The sequence below is a fragment of the Ciconia boyciana genome, chromosome 4 (assembly GCF_034638445.1).
Source record: "Ciconia boyciana chromosome 4, ASM3463844v1, whole genome shotgun sequence".
Classification (NCBI taxonomy): Eukaryota; Metazoa; Chordata; class Aves; order Ciconiiformes; family Ciconiidae; genus Ciconia; species Ciconia boyciana.
In genome coordinates this window covers 52,887,822-52,914,422 of record NC_132937.1, presented here as the reverse complement: position 1 = coordinate 52,914,422, position 26,601 = coordinate 52,887,822, and the positions used below count along the sequence as shown (strand labels likewise).

The window sequence follows — 26,601 nt, the reverse complement described above, 5'->3', positions numbered from 1 at the left end:
GAGAGAGGGATAAAAAGTACATTAGTTTGCCTGAAGTAATACTGGGAAAAAACCCACCCTCTATTGATCTTATGCGAGGTGCAGTTATTTTTAAGTCACCTGACTCATGCTTACCCAATCCTTACCCGTATTCATCAGAGACAGTATAATGAACAGATATTGATTAACTGGGGTAGCTGGAGAGATTTCCCAACAGTACTAGTTCACATTGATAGGTCTCCAATGGGAATACATGCAAGTGCAACCCTGCAACATAACTTATTGTGTTCTAGGTCCTTCAATTGATTTTGTTTGAAGAAAAAATATACAGTAGCTCTCCCGTGACCTTTAGCTGAAGCCTCTCTGTAAAGAAGAACACAAAATGACAGTCAGAGAAAATAAGCATTGCTGCTTACAGTCCTGTCTGTCGTGGCAGAGCCAAGGTAGCTATGTGCTGCATATATGCTGTGGTCTCCATAGGATCCCAGTGCCCAGCACAGCCCTTCTTTCAGGTAGCAACTTCTAGCCATTAGCCAAAAAAAAGAAAAAAAATCCTATTATAGCCTCTCTGTTGCTCCAGTGTTTCAGCTAGATTTCAATTCTCCCAGCAATACACTGCTGATCCTATGATAGCTGCTTCCAAGGTGAAGTGTTTTCCACAATGACCAACACAGAGTTTAGCAAAATATCCTGTGGAGGTAATGCCATTGAACTGGTAATGCATCCCAGTGGAGTACTAGTCCCAAACGCTGGCTTGCCAAGAAGCTTGAAGCTTTCTGAGCATTTTGCCACATGGCAGTCATCGAATGCCCCTTTTGGAGTTTACTGCACTGCTTGAGACAGCTTTCTGTTGGCAAGTTCTCCAGAGCAGTGTGCTGCTGGTGTGGGATCCACATCCCCATTTTTAGCTCCATTCCTAAACACTGTAACAGTACCTGGGGAAAGTATCACCTACCAGTATGAAAGGTGGTGTCAAAAGCCATGCTAGTAGTAAGAAAAAAAGCCTAAAAGGAATTTACAAAGAAAAGCAAAATTGGCTACCCCAAAATGCATATTTTAGAAGTCAGAAAGCTTAAGAACAATGTCAGACTTGCCAGAGGTCAAGCTGACTCAGACTTTGCAAAATTAAAGCAAATAGCAAAATCCTCTTTCACTGGGTAAATAAAGTGAGACCAAGCAACAACATGAAGATACTTTCTGATGAAGTACAGAGGCTTTCAAGATCAAACGTGATTCCAGGATTTATCAGATGAGTCATTTCCATAAGAGTCTGGACAGCAGCAGCGCTACTTCCCCAAACCCAATCGAGCCTTCATTTAGAGCACTGCATATAGTTCAGTTGCCCATGGACGAGAAAGACAAATTCAAAGAAAGGCTGCCCATGCTTGCAGGGAAGGAAATAGGCACTTTTATGATGGTAACTTAAGAGAGCTTAGTTTCCATGGCCAAGCAAATGAGAGCTGAAAGGGGGGCATGATTGTGCTACATAAATATATGACAATGGAGTGGGGTGTAAACATCGGGGAAAAAGAAGAGCTATGTATGCTAACAAGAACAAATAGCTATATATAATTTTATGCTGGAAAGGACAAACAAGTTTAAGTGCTGGAGCAGAAAGATTCTGGATCAGCCCTCCAATATCGGCAGAAGAGGCCAAAATGAGAACTAGCTAGATGATAGAGACTGAATCAGTTTATGAGGAGATTTAAAATATGGTTATCTGCAAAAACAGGGGTTGGACTTCCTTTCCATCTTATTTTATCTATACCCAGTGGTGTTTAACTAAGTAAGCAGACTGTTACGAGGATAAGTTCAAGGCCCTTTGGTATTCCCATCTGTACCACAATACACAGTAAATGTGTTCATCTTGCCAACTCATTTTCTCATGTCTTAAAGAAATATCTATTCTTTTACCATATCTGACTGTAATTTCTGCTTCTTACCAGCCCTTTCTTGGGCCAGCAAAAGTATCCTTGTTACATAAAATTCTTTTTCTTTCTTTCCAAGATGATGTTTTTATGCAGCTGCCCCACCTTCTTATCTTTGTCTTTTTTAATCATGCATTTTAAGATCACTTTAAGTTTTCTTGGTTAGAGCATTTGATTTAATTGTTCCAATATATTTTCATCCTCTGTAACAGAGTTTGAATTCTTTCCCTCTGTGCCAGGACGCACAGAGAAATCTGAAGTGCTACAATAATTATGAAACACACACTCTACATTGCAGAGACTGGCGTCACATTATTGGAATGTGTGAAGAAAAAAACTTATAAGCAGTTGAGTGTGGAGGTTATCAGAGCTCTGGGCATGTACAGTATGAAGTGATTTGAAATTATTATGCCACTTAGAATTTTTTAGAGAGTTTCAGTCTTTCAAATTTAAGTGATATTAAAAATTCAAAACACTCTCATAATTTCACATTTTTGTGTCCTACAGTTCCAATTTTCCTTTTCCTTTTGTGTGTGTGTTCATTTCAAAATAAAGAACTTTGCAGCATCAAAATTATGTAAAATTTTAGAATTTTTAGAAATATATAAGGCAAAGGACTTACACAAAGACTGTACTCCTCTAGAAGTCCTGTCCTAAGTGCTTCACAGGAGGTGTCTTGCACTGGAATATACTTCAGATGGATATTCTCGTCTTCTCATTGGGGATGAATAATAATGACATACCTTTCTCAATGATTTGGGAAAGGGGCTGGGAGGTATCAAATATGCAGGTTGTCTGGAATATCTTCTATGACTTGAGAAAGACTAACTTTGAAATTTGGATTAAAAAAATATTTTGTAGCTCCTGGATTATTTTACAAGATGTAAAACATTACAGTTGCTGTGTAAAATTTTCCATCGTATTCCCATGGCCTCTGGCATCTGTTCACATAACTTTACACTCACTGAGCTCTGTTTTGGCCCAGCTGTGTTCAACCCGGCCTGGTGAAGGAAGGCTCTAATCAGAGTCTGACATGCCTGGGAGCTGGTAGGAAACTGGACTCTATATCCTAGACCTGGTCTTGTAATTAAGATCAGAATAACAAAGGTCAAACCCTTGACATACTACAGCAGTCAGTGTCCAGTGATTCCAGTGATAAATGCTACATGAATGAAATGTAAACTGCAACTGGAGAATTTCATTATGGTATACATACACTGCATACTGGCTTACAAGAATTCAGGTCAAGAGGTGTACCATGTTTTAAGTTTCTCTACAAATCCACTAAATTCTATCCTGAAAACTTTGTGTTTTCCTTAAGCTGGCCACAGCCCAGAAAAAGCTTTGCAATTACTTTTTTCTTTTTTTCTGCAATGTCTAAGACCCTAAAGTAGACATTTCTAAAAGATGGTAAATTGCCAAAATACATGTGAACCTTGTGTTACTCTATTGCAAGCTCCCAGAGCTAAGCCATACAGAAAAGTCAGAGAAAGCTGTTAAGTCACAAAGAGTATGTCAGGGAATCAATTCTGAGAACATTTTAGAAATGAATAAGCTATAGCAAGAATTTGCATGATTACAAATGCCAGGCCATAAGAAAACAATGTCAACAAGCATGAGGGCTAGACTCACAGCCTCTGGATCAGTAAAAGTGTTAATTCACCGAGATCAAAGGGTCAACTATGTCTAATAAAACAAAAATAATGGGTGACTAAACAGCTTGCAAAATACAGTCATATGTCATGTTAAGGCAAGTTTTCAAGGAGGAATTTTTGGACACATTGAACACTTGCTTTTGGAATGGCTTTTTCTGTAAAACATAAGATGAGAAAACTTCTCATCTTAATTCAAAGTAACACATCAGAGCTGACTTGTGAAATAGCTTTAGTCAAGCCACTAAGTAATCACAATCCCAATATAATCAACTTCAGATCTTTCAGAAAACTGTTGTTGAGGGAGAAAAAAAATCATACTCACATGTTATATTTTAAATCAGGAGACCTTTTAAAAAAACTGTTCAAAGAAAGCATAACACGTAAATTCCTAGATGCAGTGTAGAGATTATTTTAAGCTACCATAACTTTCAAAGTAAGTAGGAGAAACAGAGAGCAGGAAGGCCTGAAAAAGTAGACTGCTGTTTTCTTTCTAGTCTAGTTTCCTAAGAAATGAGTGTTACGCCATCTGACTGCATGCATATAGGTCTGCCTGTGTGCAACTTTTGCCTCCCTGTCCCCTCCCCAGTAATAGGAATGCATGGACCTATTTCAACCAAATTTGGCCAAAGACTAGAAACACCAGGACAGTAGGTGTAAGTAGTAAGGGACAGGAAAAGGAGGCGAGGTATTGACCCTGGGAATGGCTGCAGAGAGGGGAACAACTGCAGGGACCTCTTCCCTTGGTGCTGCTATCCAAAGCAGGACCCACACGCTGGGGAAAACAGACTTTGAGCTAGTTCTCACAGAGCTATTTGCCTGATGGAAACCATGCTCTGGCTTACTGTGGCAAGAAGAGTGATTTTCCTGGGCTGTTTTTTCTGTTTCTGTGTTATGGCTCAGCCCTCTCCTTTGGATTACTCAGCTGTAGTGAGGGTTTAGGCAGCCAGCTACAGATCTGGAAAGCCCTGGGAGCTCTGGGCACCATCAGTTCAGCACAGTGGGTATCTGGGGCCAGCCACGACAGTGGCATTCAAGTGATCTGGATCTGCACCCATTCCTCACCTTTCTCAAGAAGGAAGTGATAGCTGCTGAGGCAATCCTGGCCCAGCAGCTGAAGCGGTAGCTATGGAAAATGTTTTGATCCCTGTTATCATCCAAAAGGGGAGGGCAGCACTCCGCACTCGCCCCCCAGAGCTGCTGCCATGGGCTGGGGCAAGCAGGGGGCAGAGCGGAGAGTGGTGCCCACCTCTCCTGCCAGCCACCTCACTGCAAAACCCACAGCTGCCTGGGCGAAACTGGGCCGCCAAAACCCTTCTCTGCTGAGCTGTGGTGGAGGAGCACATTTGCCGTCCACCAAGCCTGATCCTTTCGGCGTTTGCCAACTCGCAGCTCGCCGAGCACAGCATCCTGCTGCAGCCTGTGGATGATAGGCTGCCATCAGGAAAGACCAGCAGTTTCCCAGCGTCGGATGACAGCAATTGCTGCTAATGCTCCCCCAGAGGTTTTGTTGTTACTGGGTTGGGTTTCTTTTCCACTCATTATTGGGTCCATTATTGACACTGCTTGCTCTTACTGAAGCTGTAAGGCCAGACTTTTGCACAGAGACCAGGGCCCATGAAGGAGGGCTAACCAGTAACCAGAAAACCAGCAAAAAGCTGGTCCCCTTTCCTCATCATCCCTATATGGCATTGCAGCAGGAGGCAACTTGTTTATTATTACATCCCTGTGCAAGCCGCATGGTCGCAGCAACCATTTCAAGAGTCAAGGCCCGTATGCTAAGTCATTAAAGCCAAACATATTTTAATCCATAATTGTGCAAGATTTATTTAATTTAGGTTTTTTATTTATAGTTCGATTGGGATTGTAATGTATTTTCAGCTCCCCATACTGAGATTTGTCAATTTTTACTGCGTCTTTTAATTGTGTTCTTCCAGTCCAAGCACCAGCAGTTTTCCAAAGCAGGCTGCTTGCAAAATGTCTTTTGCTTCAGTGAGGTGGTGGAGAAAAAGAAATTTATTTGCAGCTTTCACCTGAACTACTTGAGAAAATAGCTTATTCTTTTACTGATGGGAAGGTAATGGGTACACGCTCCATACATGGCATTGCTGAGGCTGGCCCTGCTGAACCATGACTGCAGCAACCGTTGTATCCTCTTTTTTAAAAAGAAGGTTGCTTTTCTCAACCCAGCTCTGCCACAGCAGTTTAGCCCTCCGTTGGCTCTGCCTCTGGCCCAGCTGTCTCTCTCTCAGCTGCTCTTGGTTGTAGCTCTGCCCCTCTTCCCCTTTCCCCGAGCTCACCCTCAGCAGGAGCCTGGGCAGGGGCATGTGGCATGGAGGGACACACGAGTCCGACACCTCAGCTCCCCTTGCAGTACACCTGCCTCTGGTCTCCTTGACCATCTGTGCCACACCAGCCCTCCTGTGCTCAGCCCCTCAAGCTTCAGCCTCCCTCGGGCTCTCAGGGCTTGGTGGGCTCCCCAGCAAGCATGGTGCTGCCTTTCCTTTCGAACCAGGCAGGGCGCAAGGAGGTCTTGCTCCTGGCCCTGTTCCCATCACTACAGGCAGAGGGGTGGCAAAGCCCCAGCTTAAAACTCTTGGGAGCTTTGCCCGCGTGCTCAGTGCCAGCGGGACAGCAAGGCTCAAGTTTGGTCTGCAGTGACGGGGAAACGTCATGGTAATGCTGATTAAGCAAAAGATGCCATAAAAAAAAAAAATTAAAATTTGATGGTGACCACCACAGGAGCAATGCGTCATTAAACGTTAGTGTGCAGCCTGTGTGTGAGGCAGGGAGCTCTGAGGGACTGGCCGGCTCGGCAGCTTCGCCATGCGTATCCAGTAGTTCAGAAAGTAATGGAGTGAACATCCTTTCCTCATAACTTTTAATAAGACAGCTCATCAGCTGCGTTCACTGCATCCAGAGCAGGAAACTTGACGAGGTGCTTTGTACCAGGAAAGCACATCCAGTAGGCTCAGTGTCAGGTCCCAATAAAGGCAGCTGTGAAGTATTATACAGATTTACCTTCTGTGTAGTTAAGAGGGCAAGCTGGGAATTCCAAGGGACAGAAAAAGCCACCCCAACTGAATAGCTGTCAAAGTGATAATCCTTTTAAAAGAATATGTTTGCTGTGTGCTGCTTATTTATACAGAGCCTGTGCGCCTGGTGAAACTTTTCAGTCCTCGTGAATTCAAAGGGGTAAAGTTTCCGTTAACACAAATGAGGATGTTATATACCAAGATCCTGGGGCTCTGAGAGTAGAATATTCCCTTGAATAACTATAAGTGGCGGACTCTTAATAGAAATTGACTCTTTTTTTACTTTAATAAACCACTTAAATTAATGTTACACTATTAATATTCTGCAGCAGGATTCCCATAAAAAAAACCCAAACCAACTTTGTGTTCAGAATCTAGATTAGTTAAAAAAACCTTGCTTTTCTTCATACAGCAACAAAAAAGACAATCACAAAACACGCAGATGCTGGACTATTTTTTCCCACATAAGTTTTTTTGTTGAGCTTCATTTTCAACAGCCAATGTTACTGGAAACTTGGAAGTGAACTCTGCCACTGAGGAACGCGGTCAGTATTGATGTGCTCTTGACACTGACTCCCGGGGATGAAGAACTTGTCTTGTCTGTGCACACTGCTGTAGGGCTCCATTTTGACTGAAGCCCATAGTTACTATTCTAGTATTAAACCCCCAGAAAGTTCCTCCCCCATGATGAAATCAGTAGAGAGCATGTGCATCTCTGTATGTGCCTAACAGGAAGAAAATGAGATGAAATTTGGCAGGGTGACTGCCCACTGCCTGTGACTGTATTGAGTGTCCTGTGCTGAGAGTGAAGGTCTACCACTGCCCAGGAGGAGATCACCAGCACATTCATGCTTCTGTGCATAAGTACCGCAGACTGGTCTGTGAGCATTGAGTCTTTCCTGGCAATGGCAGAAAAGCCTGAATCAAACTTTCTGTTCCTTTCCTCATGTCTAGTCTGTGAAGGCCCTTGTGGGATTTGGCCCTTTAATTTCCTCTGATTCTGTTGTTAATTTGAATAAACACTTAACCTGTTTCAAGATTTTTATTTTTTTTAATGAGCATTTCCCAGCTATTTCATTCTAACAAAGTGGGATGGGAGTAGTTAACATGTCCATTTTCCCATTCACAAACAAGTTGCTTGCCTCCAAGATGCAATTATTTTCTTCTACCTGTTTAGGAAATAACACTGCTGAAGTATCTCTGATGTAGGTGGTATGTTGCCTGCAAAAAAATGGCTGAGGCATGGGCCTATTAGCCTGCCCATGCTGCACTAACGATTTCACTAATGCTTTACCCTCACATGATTGAACAGGGTTTCCCTCAGATGACTGGACAAATGAGAACAGATGATCAGCAGAGTTCATAAAAGTGAAATATCTGATAGCTGCACCCCTGTTGCTTTTGTGTTGTGGGTGAATCTGCATGCAGGGGGTGAGGAGAAAGAGAAAGGGAGATGATTGTAAAACATCTCTGTAATTACCACATAGATAAAGCTCTGCATCAGTGAGAAACTTGTTTTAAGATGTGTACATTGCCACAGACAAGACTGCCACAGCCTGCTTGCACTTATGCTGATAGAAATCTGGAACAATCCTATTTTCAGCCAAGTGACTCCAATTTGTACAAGCAGAAGTGAGAGCTGAATCTGTCCCTTCAGTAAAAAAAAGAGAGGGTGAGAAAACAGAATGCAGCCTAGTCAGACAAAGGGCATGAGTCCCTGTATTCAGGTCCCTAAACTATTCTGATTTCCTAGTGCAGACAGCTTCCCTTCCACACTGTGGAGTGCCCTATAGAGGCTCTTTTCAGCTTCTTAGGAAAATGTGGGCAGTGTTTGCAGAGTCGGGTCTTTATTATTCTTTTAACCTGAATGATTATTTCACTTTTACCAGCTTATCCTGCACTGCTAACAAAACAAGAAGCAATAAATCTTCGTCAAGGCTTCTTGGTGTGGGGTGAATAAGCAGCGCTGATGCTGATTCCTTAAAAAAACTCATTTCTTGTAACGTGAGCCCTGCTGAAGATGGTCATGTCAACTGATTAGACTTTTTACTTGGCCATATTGATTCTGTTCTACACCGATGCGGCCCATAATGCTGGCTAATGTTATTGACGAGCCATCAGTCCTGCAGAGACGTGTGGGGCTTGCAGCTCTCTCCGAACCACAAAATACTATCCATGGACAATGATGGAGAGGAAGAGGAAGATGCAAGCAAAGCACTCAGGCTGGCTTCATTTGGCCTGTAATACATTAATGAAAGACATACACTCTGTGGGAAGAGACAGATGTACCTCTCCAGAAGCCATTTATTTATAAAATAATTATGAATGCACGGTCGAGTCATGGATTTTCATTACAGTGTTCATGTCTAACACTCTTTCTTTGTTCACGTTTTGCTCTAAATGAAATATAAAAGGAGAGTGATAGCAGCAGAGGCCTGAGAGAGATTACTCTCTCCTTCCCTTTACTACCTTTTGTTAAGCCTCAAGGACAGGTGCTGTCTGGCTTTGTCAAAGTAATGCAAAGCTGCTTCTGGAAGGCACGCTTCAGTCGCAACCGGAGAGGCGGCCTCTACAGAAGTGCGGTAGAAGGCAGCGTCCCAGTTCACTAAATGCTGGAACTTGTTTGAACAATGCAAGAGCATTGATACCAGCTGCTGCATGGAGAGGAGTGAGTTTGATCTTGTGGACTGCTGAGCACAAGGTCTAAACTACTTAAATCTCCATTTCATTTCCTTTTTGTTTCCTTTTCTATTCTCTCTTTTACGCTCTGCCTTCTTGAAAGCCTAGGGTAGAGGCTTTGAAAGTTAGTCTGCCTTTTTCTGTCTCAAAATGAGAAAAGCAGAATAGAGCTATGACCTAGTCATTCAATGACTTCTGATTCTTGAAGAGGAAGAAGACTGGGAAACTAGTAAGGAAGTCAATTATTGTATCACACCATTCAATTTCTGGAATAATAGCTCCATTGTAAGCTGTACTATAGTAATAGCGAGATAGGTAAACATTAAGAACTTACAGCCAAGAGTTTGCTTTGTGTGCCTTTCAGAATAAAGCCATAGGGTCAGACCATAGAAAACATATGACAAGAGGATTTTCTGCTGGAAATTTTAGTGTAAATTCAAGTCTAGTCCTACCTCTTTACAGTCTTCCATCCGCTTTTCAAGGCATATATACTGTATAGGTTGTTTAAAAAGACACATTTCCTTCTTTAGGCTGACTGGATTTTAAAGTACAAATATTAATGGGGTTACAATATTTCTATGGAAAAGCATGCCACTTAGTGTGCTCCTCCAAGTTCATAAAAGAAAATGTCAAATACGCTAATAGCCCTTCTAGTGGCCATCAAGAATTAGCACCACTGATTCCAGGACAGGAAACTGTATGTTTGCAAGATAGGAAAAGTGCTATGTAAGAGTTAGATATTAATATTATTACTGGCAATCTACTGAGCAAGTGACAGAAGAGTTCAGGCACAGTATGCTGACCTGCGGGACGTGTCATACATGTGCCAAAGGTAATGCCTGTAACAGGAAACTAACAATAGGAACAGACAAAAAGCAAAGGAGCTGAAGTAACTTAGTCCTTTTTTAAAAACAACAGCTCACAATTAGTCTTGAGTGAAACGACAAAACCACATTGGGTGTAAGGTTACATTAGAAACACGATAGTCCATCCTCAGTGAAAGGTTTCCAAGCCCATGCCTGCTTACAATTTCTATGAGAGACCAGGCTGGGAAGGTGGCTGAATTCACAGGGCTCAGTAATGTGATAAAAGACTTGCAGAAATTTTTTTGCAAAGTTCAAAAAATGGATGAATTTTGCAGAGCGCAGCTGCAGTGATCTATATATATTATTACAAACAAGATAATAGTGTTCATAAGCAGAGATGAAAGTGAACAGGAGCTGGCAAAATAAATGTTAGCTGAAACTGAATCCCACTAACCTCCTGTGGAACATTTGTGATATTAACCCCCTGCACACCCGCAGCAGAGCATTCACAGAGGGAGGCTGAGCACAAAGCTTGGTGATGTTTAATTTTAATTTAACACAGCTTATCCAGGAGAGACCATACAGCTCTGTGGCATGACTGAAAGGCTATTGAAGAGAATGCGAGTGCGTGTGTGTGTGTGCATGCATGTGCAATTGCAGCCAAAACGAGATGTCATAGCAAAGTGGTCTGGTTTTAGGTTTATGATAAAACAAATGGTTACTCTCTGGGACACATTTTCTTGGTGTAAATTCAGAGAAAACTCGTTTCATAGCACTGGGTTGGTTCTGTGCTTAGAGATCAGAATTTAGCTCTTTTTCATGCTCTCACATGGCCTTTTCTTTTTGCGTATTGCTATGGCCTTCCCTTTGAACATCACAGTTCCCAAGACATTAAAAATTGTTTTTAAACCTTTTAAAAACAAAAACAAAACCAAAACCAAACAAACAACAAACCCCCCCTCACTCAAATGCTACTATATTTAGCATTTCATGTGGTTTCCATTCGATTGTTTTAGGGCTGTAGCCACCCATACATTGGCCAATGGAATTGACCTCAGAAAAATCAAGTCTGTGGCATCCAGACAGATAATTTTGGAAGCAGTGTGCTGTCCTCTTCTAGGAGACTAACAGTAGCCTGAATCAGCCCATTCAGTAATCATCTTGGGTTTACAGCTAACATGAGCTAAATCTTGACCCTACTGAAGCCAATGGAAATGCACTGGTGCCAGAATTTCACTGTATAACTGTCAAACATTCTGACTGAAGCATATTCCCTATTAATTTAACCAATCCTAGGCATCACTGAAGCCTAATTTCTTGTGAATCTCTGAGGTAATTAAATTATTCTCTTTTGACCCTCAAGAGTATTTCATTTGGAAGCTCAAGAGATTAAAAAGTACTCTATTCTTATGCAAACATAAGTAAATCCAGCACACAGATTCTTTAATTTCTTCAGCTGCCCTTTACAGTTCCCCTTTGTGACAAACCGGTGATTTTTGACATGAGAGAGCTTAGAAGTAAAGAGTAAGTAGACACCATTTGCTGAGAAAATGGTCTTACATGCAGAGTTTGAATGAGCTTCCTTTCTTTAAGCATAAGTTTCTCTTCACCTTTCAGAAAGGAGGAAAAAAATACAGCCTATTTCACAATTGACTATCAGCACTGTATATACAGTGTGTGGTATACAATTCCATCAGCAGTAGGTGGGAAAACTCAACTTACTGATTTGGTTTGGCAGATCCTAGCAAGGGAGGTGTAAACATGGATTCCCATCTGAGTAACTACACTGAAGTCTGTGGTATTCCTCACTTTCTGCTCTGTCATACCCAGACTTCAGAAGAAGAGGACAGCATTTCTAGCTCTGGAGAAGCTGGCTGGTATTTGCTAGAGTGAGAACTACAAATATATACAAATACTAAATATTCTGTTCCTGTGAGTTTTCTGCTGTTACTTAAACGTCCTTATTTTCTTTCACCTGTGGGGGTAGTGCATCCCAAACTTAGATCCATTGTCATCATGGTAGTCGTACTCCACATGATTTCACTGCCTGCGTGTAAAATTAATAACATGTCAAGCTTTTTTTTTCTCATTCTTGTTCTAACTTTTCTTATAGGTTCCCTTGGGACTGAAGAGACCTCCACCCTTCCTCCCTTGTTCTGTGATTTGGGGAAATTGCTGCTCACCAGCATTAGCCCAAGTAAAATCTTGACGGTGGAAGAAAAGGAACTGTCCTTAAGAGCAGTACATTCCCTGGACTGGTGACTCAGAGACTTCTCATTATTTGTGCAAAGCTCATGTGATGCAAATGTGTCTATAAACATAGTTCACTGTCATTAGTTGTCCACTTCTGGCTGTTTCTCTTAGCCCCATACGTACCCAGTGAATAATCCTCAGTGTAGTAGCATATTTCAGCTCAGGGAATCTTCAGCACTCTTATGCCAGCATGTTGTATAGTATCACATGGGTTACTATTTATGTACCTTTCACCTTCTGCCCTGTAGGAGTGAGTCTGAAACAGCAGAGTCCTGTGCTGATGTAGAGTAGCATCTTTTGCTGATGCTACTCACAAGAGCATCGTTAGTGGACTTTTTGTTGGGGGCGGGGGGAAACAGGACAAAAGAAGTCACAGGCTGAAAACAACAATAAAATATTCTCGTTATGTTGCAATGGTGCAGATGGTTCAATTTCTAGCATGTGGCAATAGAGGAAGAACTCCTGGGCACTCCCTTCAGAACCTAAATCAAGGATATTTTAATTTGCAGTCCCTGCTTCTTTTTCCACAATGAGACACAGGACAATAAGAAGGAACATATTTCTCTTGCAAGTTAACTCAACGTGCAATATGCAGAAGATTACTCAGGCTCACTCAGTGCTAGCAATCCACAGTTTATTGATCTCACCCTATCACTGCTTACATTTTTTATTCTTTAATTTTCTTTCCTTATTTGCTCATTAGTTCAAGAGACGGAGGGAAGGGGGAGGGAGTGTTAGAAGATGTCATCGTTTTTAGGTTGCATTGGAAGAGGAAAATCATGCAGAGGCATTGTGAAACAGCAATCCCTGAGTAGGCACTAACTGTCCAACTTGTTCTAGATGATTTGCCCCAGTCCACACAGCACACTAGGATCTGGCCAGCCTTGCAGCCCTCTGCTGAGTTACTTTTGTAGTCAGTGGCTTCTTGTCTTGCCTGTGTGTTTCTTGCTGTGGAGGTATCATTCCTGCACCTTAGACAGGCATAGCCAAGTTACCAAAGAGGTACTTGAGAGACAATCCCTGTTGAGTAACTAAGAACTGGGTCCTTCTTCTTCCCTGTCAGCAAGACAATTGCCATTGCATCTCTTTTCAACTTAAAATATCTGTAAATAGCACACAGCAGAAGCTTCTGAGGAGTTAACAGATGTGTAATTGTTCAGAGATTAGTGGTTAACAATAAAAAGCAGATATTTTTTTCCTTGTGCTGTTAAAAGGAACTAACAAGGGTGGTGACTGTGATAATTAAAGTAGCCTTATCCAGGGCAAGGGTTTGCAGCAGTGTCTTTTTCAGAGATTTGTGCAATTCCTCTTTTTTACCCTGTTCCAAACCTCCTCACCTTCTGAATATTGTTACCGCATGTTTTTTGAGTCTGCAGAGCTTGGCTGAGAGTAGCGCTGGGAAATTTGTTCAGAATGAACAACTGATTTCCAACATAATAAGTAAATGAACACAAATTTAACTTCATGGCATTCAATATTAACTACTTTCTAATGCTGAAATAATGGCCTGCAGCCATCTCTGCAGTGTGCAGAGAATGGTTAGTCAGCAGCTAAGCACAACTTTCTTTAACCACTATGCTATCAAAGGGAAAGTGGGCAAAGATTGGGAATTTTAATGAACAAATGGCATTCCTACAGTTTGCAGTTCAAAGATAAGTAAATAATGAATAGCTTGAATGCAAATTACCCCTAATTAACTTTGCTAAGTCTGTTTTTAATAAGGATAGATATGAAAGAATCACTAAGACTATAATATAATACACATACCACAAACATTGAAGCAGTGATTTTTTCAGAGGGTGGTAAGTGGAAGGAATGAGAGTTTTTCAGTGTCTTGGATAGCAGCGTCTAAGTGGTTTGAGAAACAAAGCATTAGTGCCTGCTGAATTCAGGAAGCAGACGTGTCCACGACACCAGCACATGCAACATCATACAGATGCCACCCCCTCACCTTCCCTAAAAAAAAGGAGGGGAGAGAGGGTGCTGAACTCAGGAAGAGAGGCTGTACCTCACACAGAAAAGATTGCACTAAGTCCCCAGTCCTCAGGATTTAGGACAGCGGAGCCCACACTGGAGGCAGAATTAGGAGAAAGCCCAGTAGATCCCAGCACAAGCTAAAGGCCTGCCTTCTGTATCTCCATCAACTTCAGTGAACGTTGGGTGTGCGAGAATGCAGATAAAGCCCTGAAGGCACGACTCAATACAAACAAAATAATTTGAGGAAGAACACCCACAGAGCAGGGAGTAGTCCAGCACCTGGCATGCCTCACAGAAAGGTGGGTTTTCAGAAGTTTTCTGAAGCAGGGGAAGGGTGTATATGCAAACATATTAACAGGACAGCATGAAAGAGAATAGCTCGAATCTAAGTAGATTATATCTATGCTAGAAATCAAATTAATATTGTATCTCTACAGACTCTATTTGCTGAGAAATGGGCAGTAAGCCCCTGCATTTTTAGGGTACTGGTGCACACACTGGGCTTCAGCTATTCTTCCTCATTTTAATGAAAGCATCAATATACCGGCATAGGAAAACAGTCCAGACTAGAAGTACTTTGGAGTAGGGAGTCAGGCGTTTGTCTGCACTCTACAGCCCCAGGAGCACAGATGGTTCTGAGTGTTACACAAGTCTGATCTCCACTGTTCTTTATTCAGGAATTTCCACTTGAACTCTGAGCATAAGGCAAGTATGTTTGTGGAGAATTGTGATTATGTACAGCTCTGCATGAGTGCTAGCTATGAATCTGATGATTACTATTGTATTTATGATGTGCACTAATGACAAATATAATCCATTAAAATGTATGTTTCACAATGAAATTGCGAATCAAAAATAAATACACAATATGGTTGTATAAATCTTGCGGGGAAAATCTGTTTACGAAATTTACTGACTTTTGAGTGCTTGGTTTCAATACCTGACTGTTGCAATAATAATAATAATAATAATAATAATAATAATAATGATAACATTCCTTTAGGAACCTCGTTACTGTTTCTTGGTTTAAAAGAGAGAAAAATATTTCTCATCTCATCTAGCTGGTAATTTCTGTGTATCCCATAATCCAGAAGCCCCAGGTTGAATTACAACACCAAATTCTGGGTTCAGGCCTGCCTGGTGAACATGGCCCATGCTGTTCTTACATACTTGAAATCTTTTCAAACCCACATCTCCAAAGAGATGCAAACACGTAATTCCCTTCATTCTAACTGCTGCAGAATCTCCCTGCATTTTGACAACATTATTCTCCAGATTAATATCACATTGCAGATGGACCTCTTCGTTTTCTATGTTCTGTTTGTTGGATTGTAAATATTGATATTACTCCTTCCTTTTCTTTTTTTTTAATAAGGCAGATTTTTCTTTTCTTGCATTTTTCTGCTGGATGACCAAGGTCCACAATCCATAATCATTTGTTTTGTTCTCCAGAATGAAAAGAAGACCCTCAGACAAAAAAACAAACCAGCCAGGTTTGATGGCTATATGGAAATATTCTCAGATCTGAGTTGCCATGCCAAAAGCCTGGACTCCACATTTTCTTTCTTGTCTGTTATTCAGGGCAAAATGAGTCAATAAAAGCACTTGGGACTGGGAAAGATAATACTTCATGTTTGCTCTACAATGACCCCTCCAGGTGATCAAGAAGGGACCCACGCTTAGTTATGCTCAGCCAGCACAGAACTTTTTCATGTATTGGAAAACACATCCAAAGGGACCTTAAAATTTGAGCACAAACATATTGGAGGATCCCTTCCCACCCTCACAGACAAAAGTCAAACTAAAGGCCCCAGAGAGTCCAGAAGAACAGTAAAAAAAAGAAAAAAACCCTAAATAAAAGCAATGGCTTTGAAAAAAAACTTCAGAGAGATTTCTTTTGCTTAGAGAGAGGAGCACATCTGGCTTAGGGTGAAAAGAGAAGTGGTGTCATCTGGGCAAAAATAAAACCATTCTTCTCAAATGTGTCCTTAAAAAAAAGGACGGAGGAAAAATAAAAAAAGAATAATCATGCAGGAAGGGAAAGCAAGTTCAGGGAAAAACAAAATCTTGTAATGTTTTAGGAGGGCTTATTAGAGTGAAAATTAAGTGTCATGCAGAGCTTTGCTTCAGTCCTGATGTCTTTTATTCAAAGAGCCATCACCCTGTAAACCCACTTTAACAACTCCCTTCAGATGAAATATAAAAATTAAAGACATTTACAACACAGCTTAGTAGCAGATGTAGTCTTACTGTGGGGGTTTAGATCAAATGGTGATGTAACCCCACCAAAAGGGGTTCTGGCTCTTATGAAAACCTCTCACCAGAAAAAAAACTTGGATATCTGACAAAATGTGGGGTTCTATTTTTGCTTTGAATCCCATTTCCCATTGTCAGATGGGCTTGACTTTTTATTTACCTCTGGAAGATAGAAAAAAAAATGCAATTTTGTTCCTGGATAGTTTCCCTGTTTCATAATCTTTCTCCAGCTCTGTGTTAGGGTGTAGCATAAGCAGCAGGGCCTCTGCTGGGTGGAGGGTATGAAGTGGAGGTAGGTGGGAGTTTATGGGGCACTTGCAGTAAGACGAACCTCAGCAGGATTGCCTGAAGTGGTCAGAACAATTTAGCGGATCAAAACAGTCTCTGTGTATTTTTCTTATTTTCCTCACAGAGGAGTCTTTTTCAGTAAATCCTGTAGAAAAAGCAAGCCTAAATAAAGGGCAGAAAGCATTGCATTCTGCACTAATCTGTGTTAAGTCAGGTAATTTGGAGTGCTGGCTCTCCGATGTGGTTCTTTGCTCTAATTGCCCACGACACTGTCATTTTCAGACTAGTGTGCTCAGTGCTGTCTACATATAGCGTCTGGTATCCAAAGTTTGCTTCTGTCAAGCTCCACTTTGTTGTCTCCAACTCTTGGTTGAGCTAAGACATAACTGCTAGATACAGATGATGTTTCATGGAAAGATGGCAACTGATACAGGACAGAGAGGAGCTTAGAAAACTGGGCAATTGCTCTTTTCTGATTGATGAGTTGTGTGGATGGTCATGCAGTAACAACTGGATTTCTGGCTGTGACATTCCTAAGGCCGTGGTTGAAGTCCTGGCCAACAGGTATCTACCTATGCTGCAAAACACACTGAGAGGCTTTCTTCTAGGTGGAATTGTTTTTAAAGTACATGTCCCACAAAGGTAAAAGGATGGGGCGTGGACTTGCTATTGCGGAGACAAGGTTTATTTAAATATCTCACAGATATGTACAAAAGCGTGGACTTGCTATTGTGGAGACAAGGTTTATTTAAATATCTCACAGATATGTACAAAAGCCTAGTGTTGGTCTAGATTTATTCACTTAACAGGAACTATGCAAAATGTAGAACATTTGAAAAAATGAATTCCTCAAAACTGATATCATGAGTAGCTCTCCAAAGAGTAGGAAAAGAAGAAGGCATAAAACACTAGCAGGTAGAAGAGTGGGGAGAACAGTGGGTCTGGTATGATTTCTGTCTTTGTGTGTGGTAAAATAACTTGTTTCTTTTTCATGATTAATTAACACCTCCCTAGAATATGTAAGTCAATTATACAATATTTTGCTGTCTTATTTCTCCTACAGTCCATTTCCATTTTGCTCTGGAAAGCATACATGTGGACACCCACATCAGAATTTTTTTTTTTTTTTTTTTTGGTGTGTGTATATGTGTGCTCACCTTTTGAGAGGCATAAGTTATGGAAATAAGCAAGATACCCAGCTTGTTTCATTGATAATTGTCCCAGGACTGAGCTCCGATCCAGTGACATGTCAGCACAGAAGCTCAGCTGCGAGAATAAGCCAGGAGGCTCACTCTTGCACCCCGGCCAAACTGTGCTTTCTGGAGCTGGGAGGCGGAGGAAAGAAAGGTGCCTCTGCCATATTTGTAGTTCTCACACCCCAGCAGCTGGTTAGGAGCCAGGTCAGCCCACAACACAATTAAGGACAACCTTGGGGCTGCTTTAACAAACAATAGCCCTCAAGGATTATGCCACAGTGCACACCTCTTTCCTCCCCTCCTCCTGGCCATATCCCTGAGATGTCCCTTATGCCAAGAGCTGGGAAAATTCTCCAGGGAAATTCTCAGCTGGCTTGTTGAGCTAGTTTTATGGTCCCTTTGCTATCCTGAGACCCAGACCATTGTTGATAATTTTCCTATTGAAAATATGCTATTTTGCCATTCAAATTGCTCACCAAGTTTAAAGAAGATGACAGTTTGTACAGAAAATTGTGAGCAGAACAGTGAAAATGTGTTTAGTTCAGGTATGACTATAATCTGTGTAACTGGGACGATGGCTATTTGTATGCCAGAGGTAAATATCATTTGGTCTATTGCTGTGCAGTTGTTGGGCCTGATAGGTATATGTCTTAAATCTAATAGGCTAAGAATTCCATTTAAACATTGATATCCTTACTTCCTCTCCCCAGGAAAGTAAGGATAGCTGCAAGGAAAGACACCTGCTGCAAAATCCTGCAGTTCTTGTGGATGAAGCCATCCGTCTAGTTTACTCTTACCTCAGAGATATCTCATACTGTTCTGACTTAAATCTGCTCAAAGTCCTGGTTACTAAGACCAGACTGAGTCTGTGTCCCAAGAAATTCTAATCCTCTCACTCAAACAATGAAAGCACAGTAATGGTAATGATAGCTCAGTAATGATAAATCTCAGAGGTGTGGAGGTTTATATTGTCATGTGTGGAACCTGAGAAAGTAAAAAGGCAATCTAGGAAAACAATACTTTTCTTACTCTTCAATTTAGGCTCATGCTCTAACGTGTTGTTTCAGGCTGATTTAGACTCCATCTCCCCACCTGTTCTAGTCTAGCATCTAACACAACCAGGCCCTAACAGCACTAACAGAGCAATGAGCCTTAGCCAAACCCAGAGAAGAAGGAGCTTTGATAAATACCTGTGCAAAAATAATGCTGTCCATAAAGCATCTTGTTGTGTCAAAGACGTTGAAAATTCCCTCTTGCCTTAGAAGAAAGAGCATGAGAGGGAGAGTTTCCGTGAGGCAAAAGATTCTTTGTTCCCAAACCAGAATGCACCACACGAGAGAGGAAAGGGTTACCTGCTGCTCCTCATTGATCTCAATGAATACCTCACAGAGTTGCTCTCACTTCATGGTAGAATAATAGATTTTGAAGACCCAAGTAAGGATGGGAGAGCAGAATTTAGTTCCAGGTTCTACCTCTGGCTCCTATTATAACCGCCATGCAATTTGTCCTCAGTTTCCCCACATATATAAACAGGGATGATAATTATCTCCACACGTCACAGAGCTGATCCTCTAATGTTTGTGAATGTTGTGATAGTCTTAAGTGAAAGACCCAGAAACACCCAAGATAATGGTAGCCTGTTCCGGGTTTCAAAAATGAGAAGCTCTAAGGGCAACATTTGCACATTGTTGTGAGGGCTCTGCACTGTGCTTCCACTGCATGGTGGCAAAGGGCATAGCTAGAATGAGCTCACAGTGATTTAAATGCTCTGCTTTATCTCTCAGCTTGCTCATAAGGGCAGCCTGGCTGCTTTCTGTGGGTTTGTTAAGTGGCGAATGTACTCAAAAATCAAGGAGGAATGAAGAAGGGTTTTTTATGTGTTTGTGTGTTACACCATGGCAAGCACAGCATTCATCTCCCCCATTCCAAACTTCACTGGATTTAAGATTAAGCACCAGTGATAAGTGCTGTGTTTTCATTCTTCTTGTATTTAGACAAATGTGCTTTGTCGATGAAGCATCCCTCCCTCACCCCATCTGTTTCAATAAGCTATGCTGTGCATGGGTCTCTGGGGGCCATCACAGGACTATGCTTTACTCAGTACCCCAAGAAGCAGCAGCTGCAGTGCCTCTGCGCAACATGGCAGGGTTTGTAATTGTAAAAATGGCAGTGTTCAACTAATGACAGTGCCTATGGCACTTCTGTGCCGAGAGGAGAGAATGCATCGTCTACAGTTTCCAAACCCTGTAACATGCAAAGACTCTTGTAGGTCTGGGAGGCACAGATCAAGCCTGAGACAAATTCATCTGCTTATCTGCCCGCTGGTGGGATCAGCTTTTCAGCCCCTGGGAGAAGTTTTTAAAAAGTAGCCAAAACAATTAGCTGTATATCTCGTCACTCCTGGCCCTGAGGCAATGTGCCTTTTCCCCCCTTTCTTCCCCAGTTCTCCATTGTTACCAAAAAAGGCAGAGGAGTGTTTGGAAATGGCATTCACTTGTAAATAAAATGGCATTAACTGCAGAAGCCTCAGCCTTGGAGACCACCCGAACACTTGAAGTCTGCACAGGAGTGGACAGGCAGAATGTTCCTTGCAATTTAGCCTATTTTGGACTCAGAGTTACTTGCTAAATGCTTTCATTAAAAATAAAACTTAAAAAAGAACTTGGAGAAAATTTCAAGACAAGAACTGTTGCTTGTTTTTCTTTCATTTTAATGGATACTTCCATGGCACCCAAACCTGAAATATGGGATGTATATCTTTCTGTACAGGAGAGGACAGTGGCGGAGGTGAGAGCAGGTTCCTGATGACATGAGAAGTGAATGGTGGGTTTTGTTCTGCCTATACAGATGTACCTGTGCCTGTAACATGCAGATACTCTAACTGAAGCAGTACTTGCCGCCTTGGTCTTCTAGATCCTCCAGAAGATCCAGGTTGTTTAAAAAATGCCAGGCACTTGAGACTCTGAAGTTTGCTTGTTTTCTCATTACTGAGAAGTGGAGCCTGCTCCACTTACCAAGGGTTACAACAAGGGCTAACGATGTATGTTGTGTCAAGTGGAACCACTTAACACATGAAGAATATTAAAGCTCTAACCTAGTATTGCAGCAGTGTTTGTCATTGCAGATCTCTAGTCCTTCAAAATAGTATCCAAAGTTTGAACTGTATGTAAGAGCTGACACCATCACACCATCACACCATTATTATTTCTCCTCATTTTCTTCATTAAAATAGCAAAGGGCAGTTAATACACTTATTCTCTGAGCACAGAATACATATTTTACTGATTCGGCATTAAGGAGAAGCAGATGGATGTCACTGCATATCTCATAATGAAAAAGACAGATTTCAGTCACTGCCATGACTAGAGAGAAGGGAGGAAAGCAAGGAAAAGAAATATATAGAGAGGAATGAAAGGCAGAAAAACAGCCCTATTTCCCCAGATCAGACACTAATGTGTTAATGTATTCTGTCTGAACATATGATACCAAATGGAGGTGCATGAATCTCAACCCTGAAAACTCAGTGGATAGAAAAAAGCTGACTACTTAAGACTCCTGCAACAACTTCAGTACATCTCTAGACACAGCCTGGAGCAATAAAGTGTGAAAGAATATTTATTTATTTATTTATTTTAAGATTAGATACCTATTTTAGTATTTAGCACATTGTTTTTAGCATTTGGAGACTCTGGCTTGTATAGCAACACTACACACCTCCCCTGTCATTTATTTGCCTAGTAGTCTTTAAAAGGCAGACATATCAGCCACGGGTACAAGAAGAAAACTTGCACCCACACAAGAAAATTAATATGCCTCAAACGGCAGTAGCAAGGGCACAACAAGTGAAGCATTTGCCCTGGGAACCCTTCCAAGTGGAGCACAAAATAGAGGCAAATATATTGGATAGGCTGCGGGTGCTGCTTCTGCCACCCAGGAGGAGTAATTCTTCACTGGGGATATGGGTATGGAAAGGTTATAAGGAAGAAGCACCCACAAAGTTGGGCTGGGGTCTAGAAGAGGGCTGCTTTGGACAGTGAAGTGGCTTTCTGGGGCTCTGAGATCCCACTGAAAAACTGTTTTAGGTTTGTAGCTGTGCATGGATGCACATCAACCAAACATGCACCCAAGCTCTTAGGCTATCTTCTTCATGACTGAGTCCAGACCTTCTGAAATAAGCCCTCCTCCCTACGCACTATTGTAGGACAAGTAATGAACAATATCCACAGCTCCGGAGCTGGCCACTGCACAGATAAGAGACACAAGTCCAACAAGAGCTACATTTCTTTGTGGGTGTGCAAGCAAAGGTTCCTACCATATTCGTGGCTGAAAATGTAACCTGCATGACCAAAATGTCTCAACCATCATCCAAAGAAGAGAGGATCCTGCCACTACTTTTGGAGCTGGAGCCAGATGTGGGCATGGCAATGAGACTGAGCTACTCAGAAATGGTTCTAGGGTAGGCAATAGTCAGCAGAAACACAATGGACCGATGCTTGTGAAGCTAAGGCTTCCAGAGGTTTGCACTGGGATATGATCCCAGTGCAGAAATGGTGGCTTGCAGTATGTCGTACAGGCCCAAGTCCCCAGACCCTTACCCCATGTGATACTGCTCTTTACCAACACCCTTTTCCCTATTTTCACCAGGGCTAAATATTTGCCAACCTCTAACAAAATAAAAGCACACACAAAAATGAGGTGAGTGGAGCTGTTAGTTCAGATGCCGCTATTTGAGAGCTCACATAGCTCTGGGGAAATAAGTACTGAGTATGTAATCCCAGCAATGACACTAAAGGTAAATGGATTTGGGGATTTTCGTCATGTACTGTGGTAGCAATAACAGCAGTGACAGGGCATTTGTATCCCCACATCACATCTGGTGAAAATATTTCATCTGGGAAGCATGGTTTTTATCACATAATTTGGTCCCATTATTTTAGTGGCTAATGTTTCACACTGCTTGTGATCCTCACCTGAATCGTGGCTGCAAGGTGTCACTCCACTCCAGATTCGGGAAGCTTGGGATATAAATTGAAGCCAATACATCCACTATCAGAGAAACATGTATTATTATTAAAGCTCATTCATCACACACTGAAGTAAATACCTTGCATGGGGGAATTGGAATCATTCTCAGTGAGCTAGATCCATCACCTTCTAAATCAGGTACATCAGCTAGTGAATCAAATGCATCACCTTTGAATTAGATGGACTCCCGGTTGAATTAGATGCATCACCTATTGAATCAAATACATTACTATTGAATCAAAAACTGTACGTCACCCAGTAAATCATGTAAATATTACCCACACTGCACGTTGAACAGCTGCATCACCAATAAGTTTAACAGATGACATGTTAAAGCTGCTATAACATTTAAACAATTACCGTAAGGGCCAAATTCAATATATCAGTCACCAGTCCTGGTAGATCAACTTTTCAGCGTGAGCAAAAACACCACAAAGAAGTTTTGCATTTTTTCTAATATGTTAAGCCTATAAATGAGTAGGCAAAACCAGAAGGAATAAGAAGGAAAACAAAATGCAGTTCAACAGTATTGCCAGTGCAGCTTGCAGCAACCGTGAGATGCTGACATATTAAGGCTTAAGGTACCATGATTGTTCCATAACATCTTTAACCACTGTGCCACATGGCTCAGAGAGGGCTGAGACCATTGTTTAAAGCAGTGACTACCTTCCATCCATCATAAGATTTGCAGCCTTGCCAGCAGCCTAGGGGTTGAAGCAGTGACCACTAAACGCAGGGGTTTATTTATTTATTTATTCAGTCACAAAAATGGCATCTCTAGGGTAGGCAAAGATTCTGAGGGTAGCACCAGGTAAAAATGGACAACATAAGATGTGCTGTGCTTTGATACTGGAATGGAAGTTGAGTCAAATTCAGACCTCAAAAGATATAATCTTTTACGAATGATAATGTTTGCAAATGTTCCGCAACCTTTTAAAAATGGCCCTATTATTGGATGTTTTGCATAATTTTTATTGCTTCTTATCTGGTATTCCAAGCACAGGGAAGACATCAAAATATTATACCCTCTGGCTCCTGGCCGTCTGATACAAACCTGGAGAGTTCCATTTTACAGGTTGGCAAAATGAAGAAGGGAGCTTTTTAGTGAATCCTTTCTTTCCCTTTCCACCCTCCTTTATGTTGCACCAGACGCAATGAATGCATCAGAGTTAGATGGAGGAGGTGTTGATTTTGCCACTGACTGGCACGTGTTTGGCAGAAGAGCATAATTCCTTATCTGTCCCAAGTTATCTGGAGTGCTGGAACTCTGGCTAGCCCTTGCAGGAACATGATTAAGATGCAGTTGTAGTCATGTCTGAAATAGTGAAGCACAGCTGACAGATAGGCTCAAGAGCACTGCAGCAGCACTGCTCCAAATGAATGAGAGCTGAGTCTGTGCTAAGCTCTCCTCCTAATTTAGAGGAGTTTCTTGATGTTTGCCTTTTGCTGAGGAACCCATGAGGAGAAGCACAGAAGACCAGAATTAGGTGTGGGCATAGATAAAGGCTTGGTGCAGGCTGGGTTAGTAAAAAGGAGAGGAAAGAAAAAGAACGACATCTCACTAAGGATATAAATAGATGGAGTTACTGGAATATTAAAATCCTTTGGTACTGGTGACCAAGATCAGCAGCTCCTTTGTCCATACTCTGGGAGAGGGTGAAGGAAATGCAAATAAAAGAAGTGTGTTGAGCTGGAGAGAAGCTGATCTGCAAGACTAACTGCACATTGTCTGCAGTGGTCATTTTTACCCAACAAGAGCATCACTACCAATTCAGACTTACTGACACTGAGGCAGAGTGAGCATTCCCTTTTCACTGCAAGCAACACCCAGGATAACAGTAGAAAGACTGCTTGACTTAGGTGCATGTGGGTGTGCACAGTGTGTTTTCCGAATCGGCACAACATTTGCCATCCCTGAGACACCTTAAGCTAGGCTCACGGTGTCTTGTTTTCGCAAGCATTGTCATACTTCAGAAAAAGGAAAGTCTAATACTCTCCTCATAAAAATCCCCCTGATAAGTCCTTAATGAGAATGGCTTGCTTTTCCCATCCTTTGTCATCCTTGTGACAATCACAGTAAGGAAGTATTGGGAACAAGACATCTGAATTGCAATGCCCAGTCGTCTGTAACAGACAGAAGTTGCATGCTCTACTCCTTAACCTTTGAAATAGTCTGGGGTTTTTTTGAGTGGCTGGTTGTTCCACCTTTTTTCTCCCAGGTTCCCAGGGCTGCACAAGGGGAGAACAGGAATCAGTCAGCCAGTCAGTCCAATTACAGCACATGGAGACTACTGCTGTCTTTCACAGAAGGCATGAGAGAGGAATGAAAAAAACTCATTTGTGCGACAAGGGTTACAGAGAGAAAAGAGAATGAGACTATAGCAGCACATGCCTCTGAAAGTGGCCCACACAAGAGGGAGGTGAGCCTCTACCCATTATTTCCACTGGATGGGGGGAAAGCATATCTTTATATTCCTCTTTTGATGTATGTTATGCAAATGTCTTCCCTGACTAAAAATGTTTGCTCTGTGTACCTGTAGGGCCCTGACAGGCATTCTCTGGTAAATCAAGTTCTAGCAGCTTACCATGGTACCGCCCTGGCTGTCTGTGCCATCCCTGCCACTGGGGTTAGCCTCACTGCAGAGTCAGCAAAATGGACAAAACGAGGGAGGGGGGTATGCCAATGCCTCAGCTGCTCCAGTTCACAGCTTGGCAGTTTAAGTTAATACACCAGACATGGACTGGAGCACCTGAGGTATGGGCACACATCCCTGCAGCTGGAGGGGGTGATTATCTTTTAAACTACTTCGAGTAGGTTTATGAGATAGTATCTGTCAGAGTGATTATCTTAGTACTTGATTAGCTTCTCATTGTCTACACAAGCAGGCCACCAGCAACCTGCCCAGGTGTTGTCTGTGCCCAGCCCTTGAAGCAATAACCCATGGGAGATACTGTAGTGCCTCCTCTATGTATAGTTGGTTTGTAGAGCTGTTTGCTTTGCAGTATGCTGTATTGGATTCAATATGGAGATGATTTAGTAGATGATCTGCCCGTCTAATTCACAAGGGAAGCCATCTGTTTCAAAGGGTGACTTACAGCGCTGGAGTCAATAGATGATGTATCTGATTTAGAAGGCAAGCTTGACGCTTCAATATGAAATACTGTATATCCATTGCAATTCCTTGTGCAATGCATTTACTTCAGTGCACAGACGTATATGTGTGCATGCCTTCTGGGGGGGGGGTGAGCACATTCAGTTTGAATAGTTAATAGGCACAGCAGCCTTTATGACTGTTTGTTCTGTATAGAAGCTTTGTTAGGAAAAGAAAACTAGTAGGCATGAGACTGAAAGGGCGTGGAGCATTAGTCCAGGCTTGGGGAAACATAGTGGTTTCCATTATCAGGGGCTGATATCACTTGATGTAGACACTGCACTGAAGAGAACTTCAGAAAGATGATGGCTGCAGTCCTCGGTGCTGAGTCCATTCCATCTGGGCAAGAGTGGGCTCGTCTTTCTGCTCAAAACC

The 26,601-nt window shown here is 41.9% G+C and overlaps 1 protein-coding gene across 2 annotated transcripts in view; it reads left to right on the top strand.

The window, feature by feature from the left end:
• Nucleotides 1-12,464, top strand: part of BNC2 (basonuclin zinc finger protein 2) — a 350,887-nt gene extending 338,423 nt beyond the window's left edge. The window contains exon 6 of one of the 2 annotated variants that reach the window (XM_072858929.1): nucleotides 12,193-12,464. In XM_072858929.1, coding sequence (XP_072715030.1) covers nucleotides 12,193-12,208 — 16 coding nt within the window. In that variant the 3' untranslated portion in view covers nucleotides 12,209-12,464. The remainder of the gene's footprint in view (nucleotides 1-12,192) is intronic. The other variant, XM_072858923.1, reaches the window with a different exon arrangement.
• Nucleotides 12,465-26,601: the final 14,137 nt, after the last annotated feature.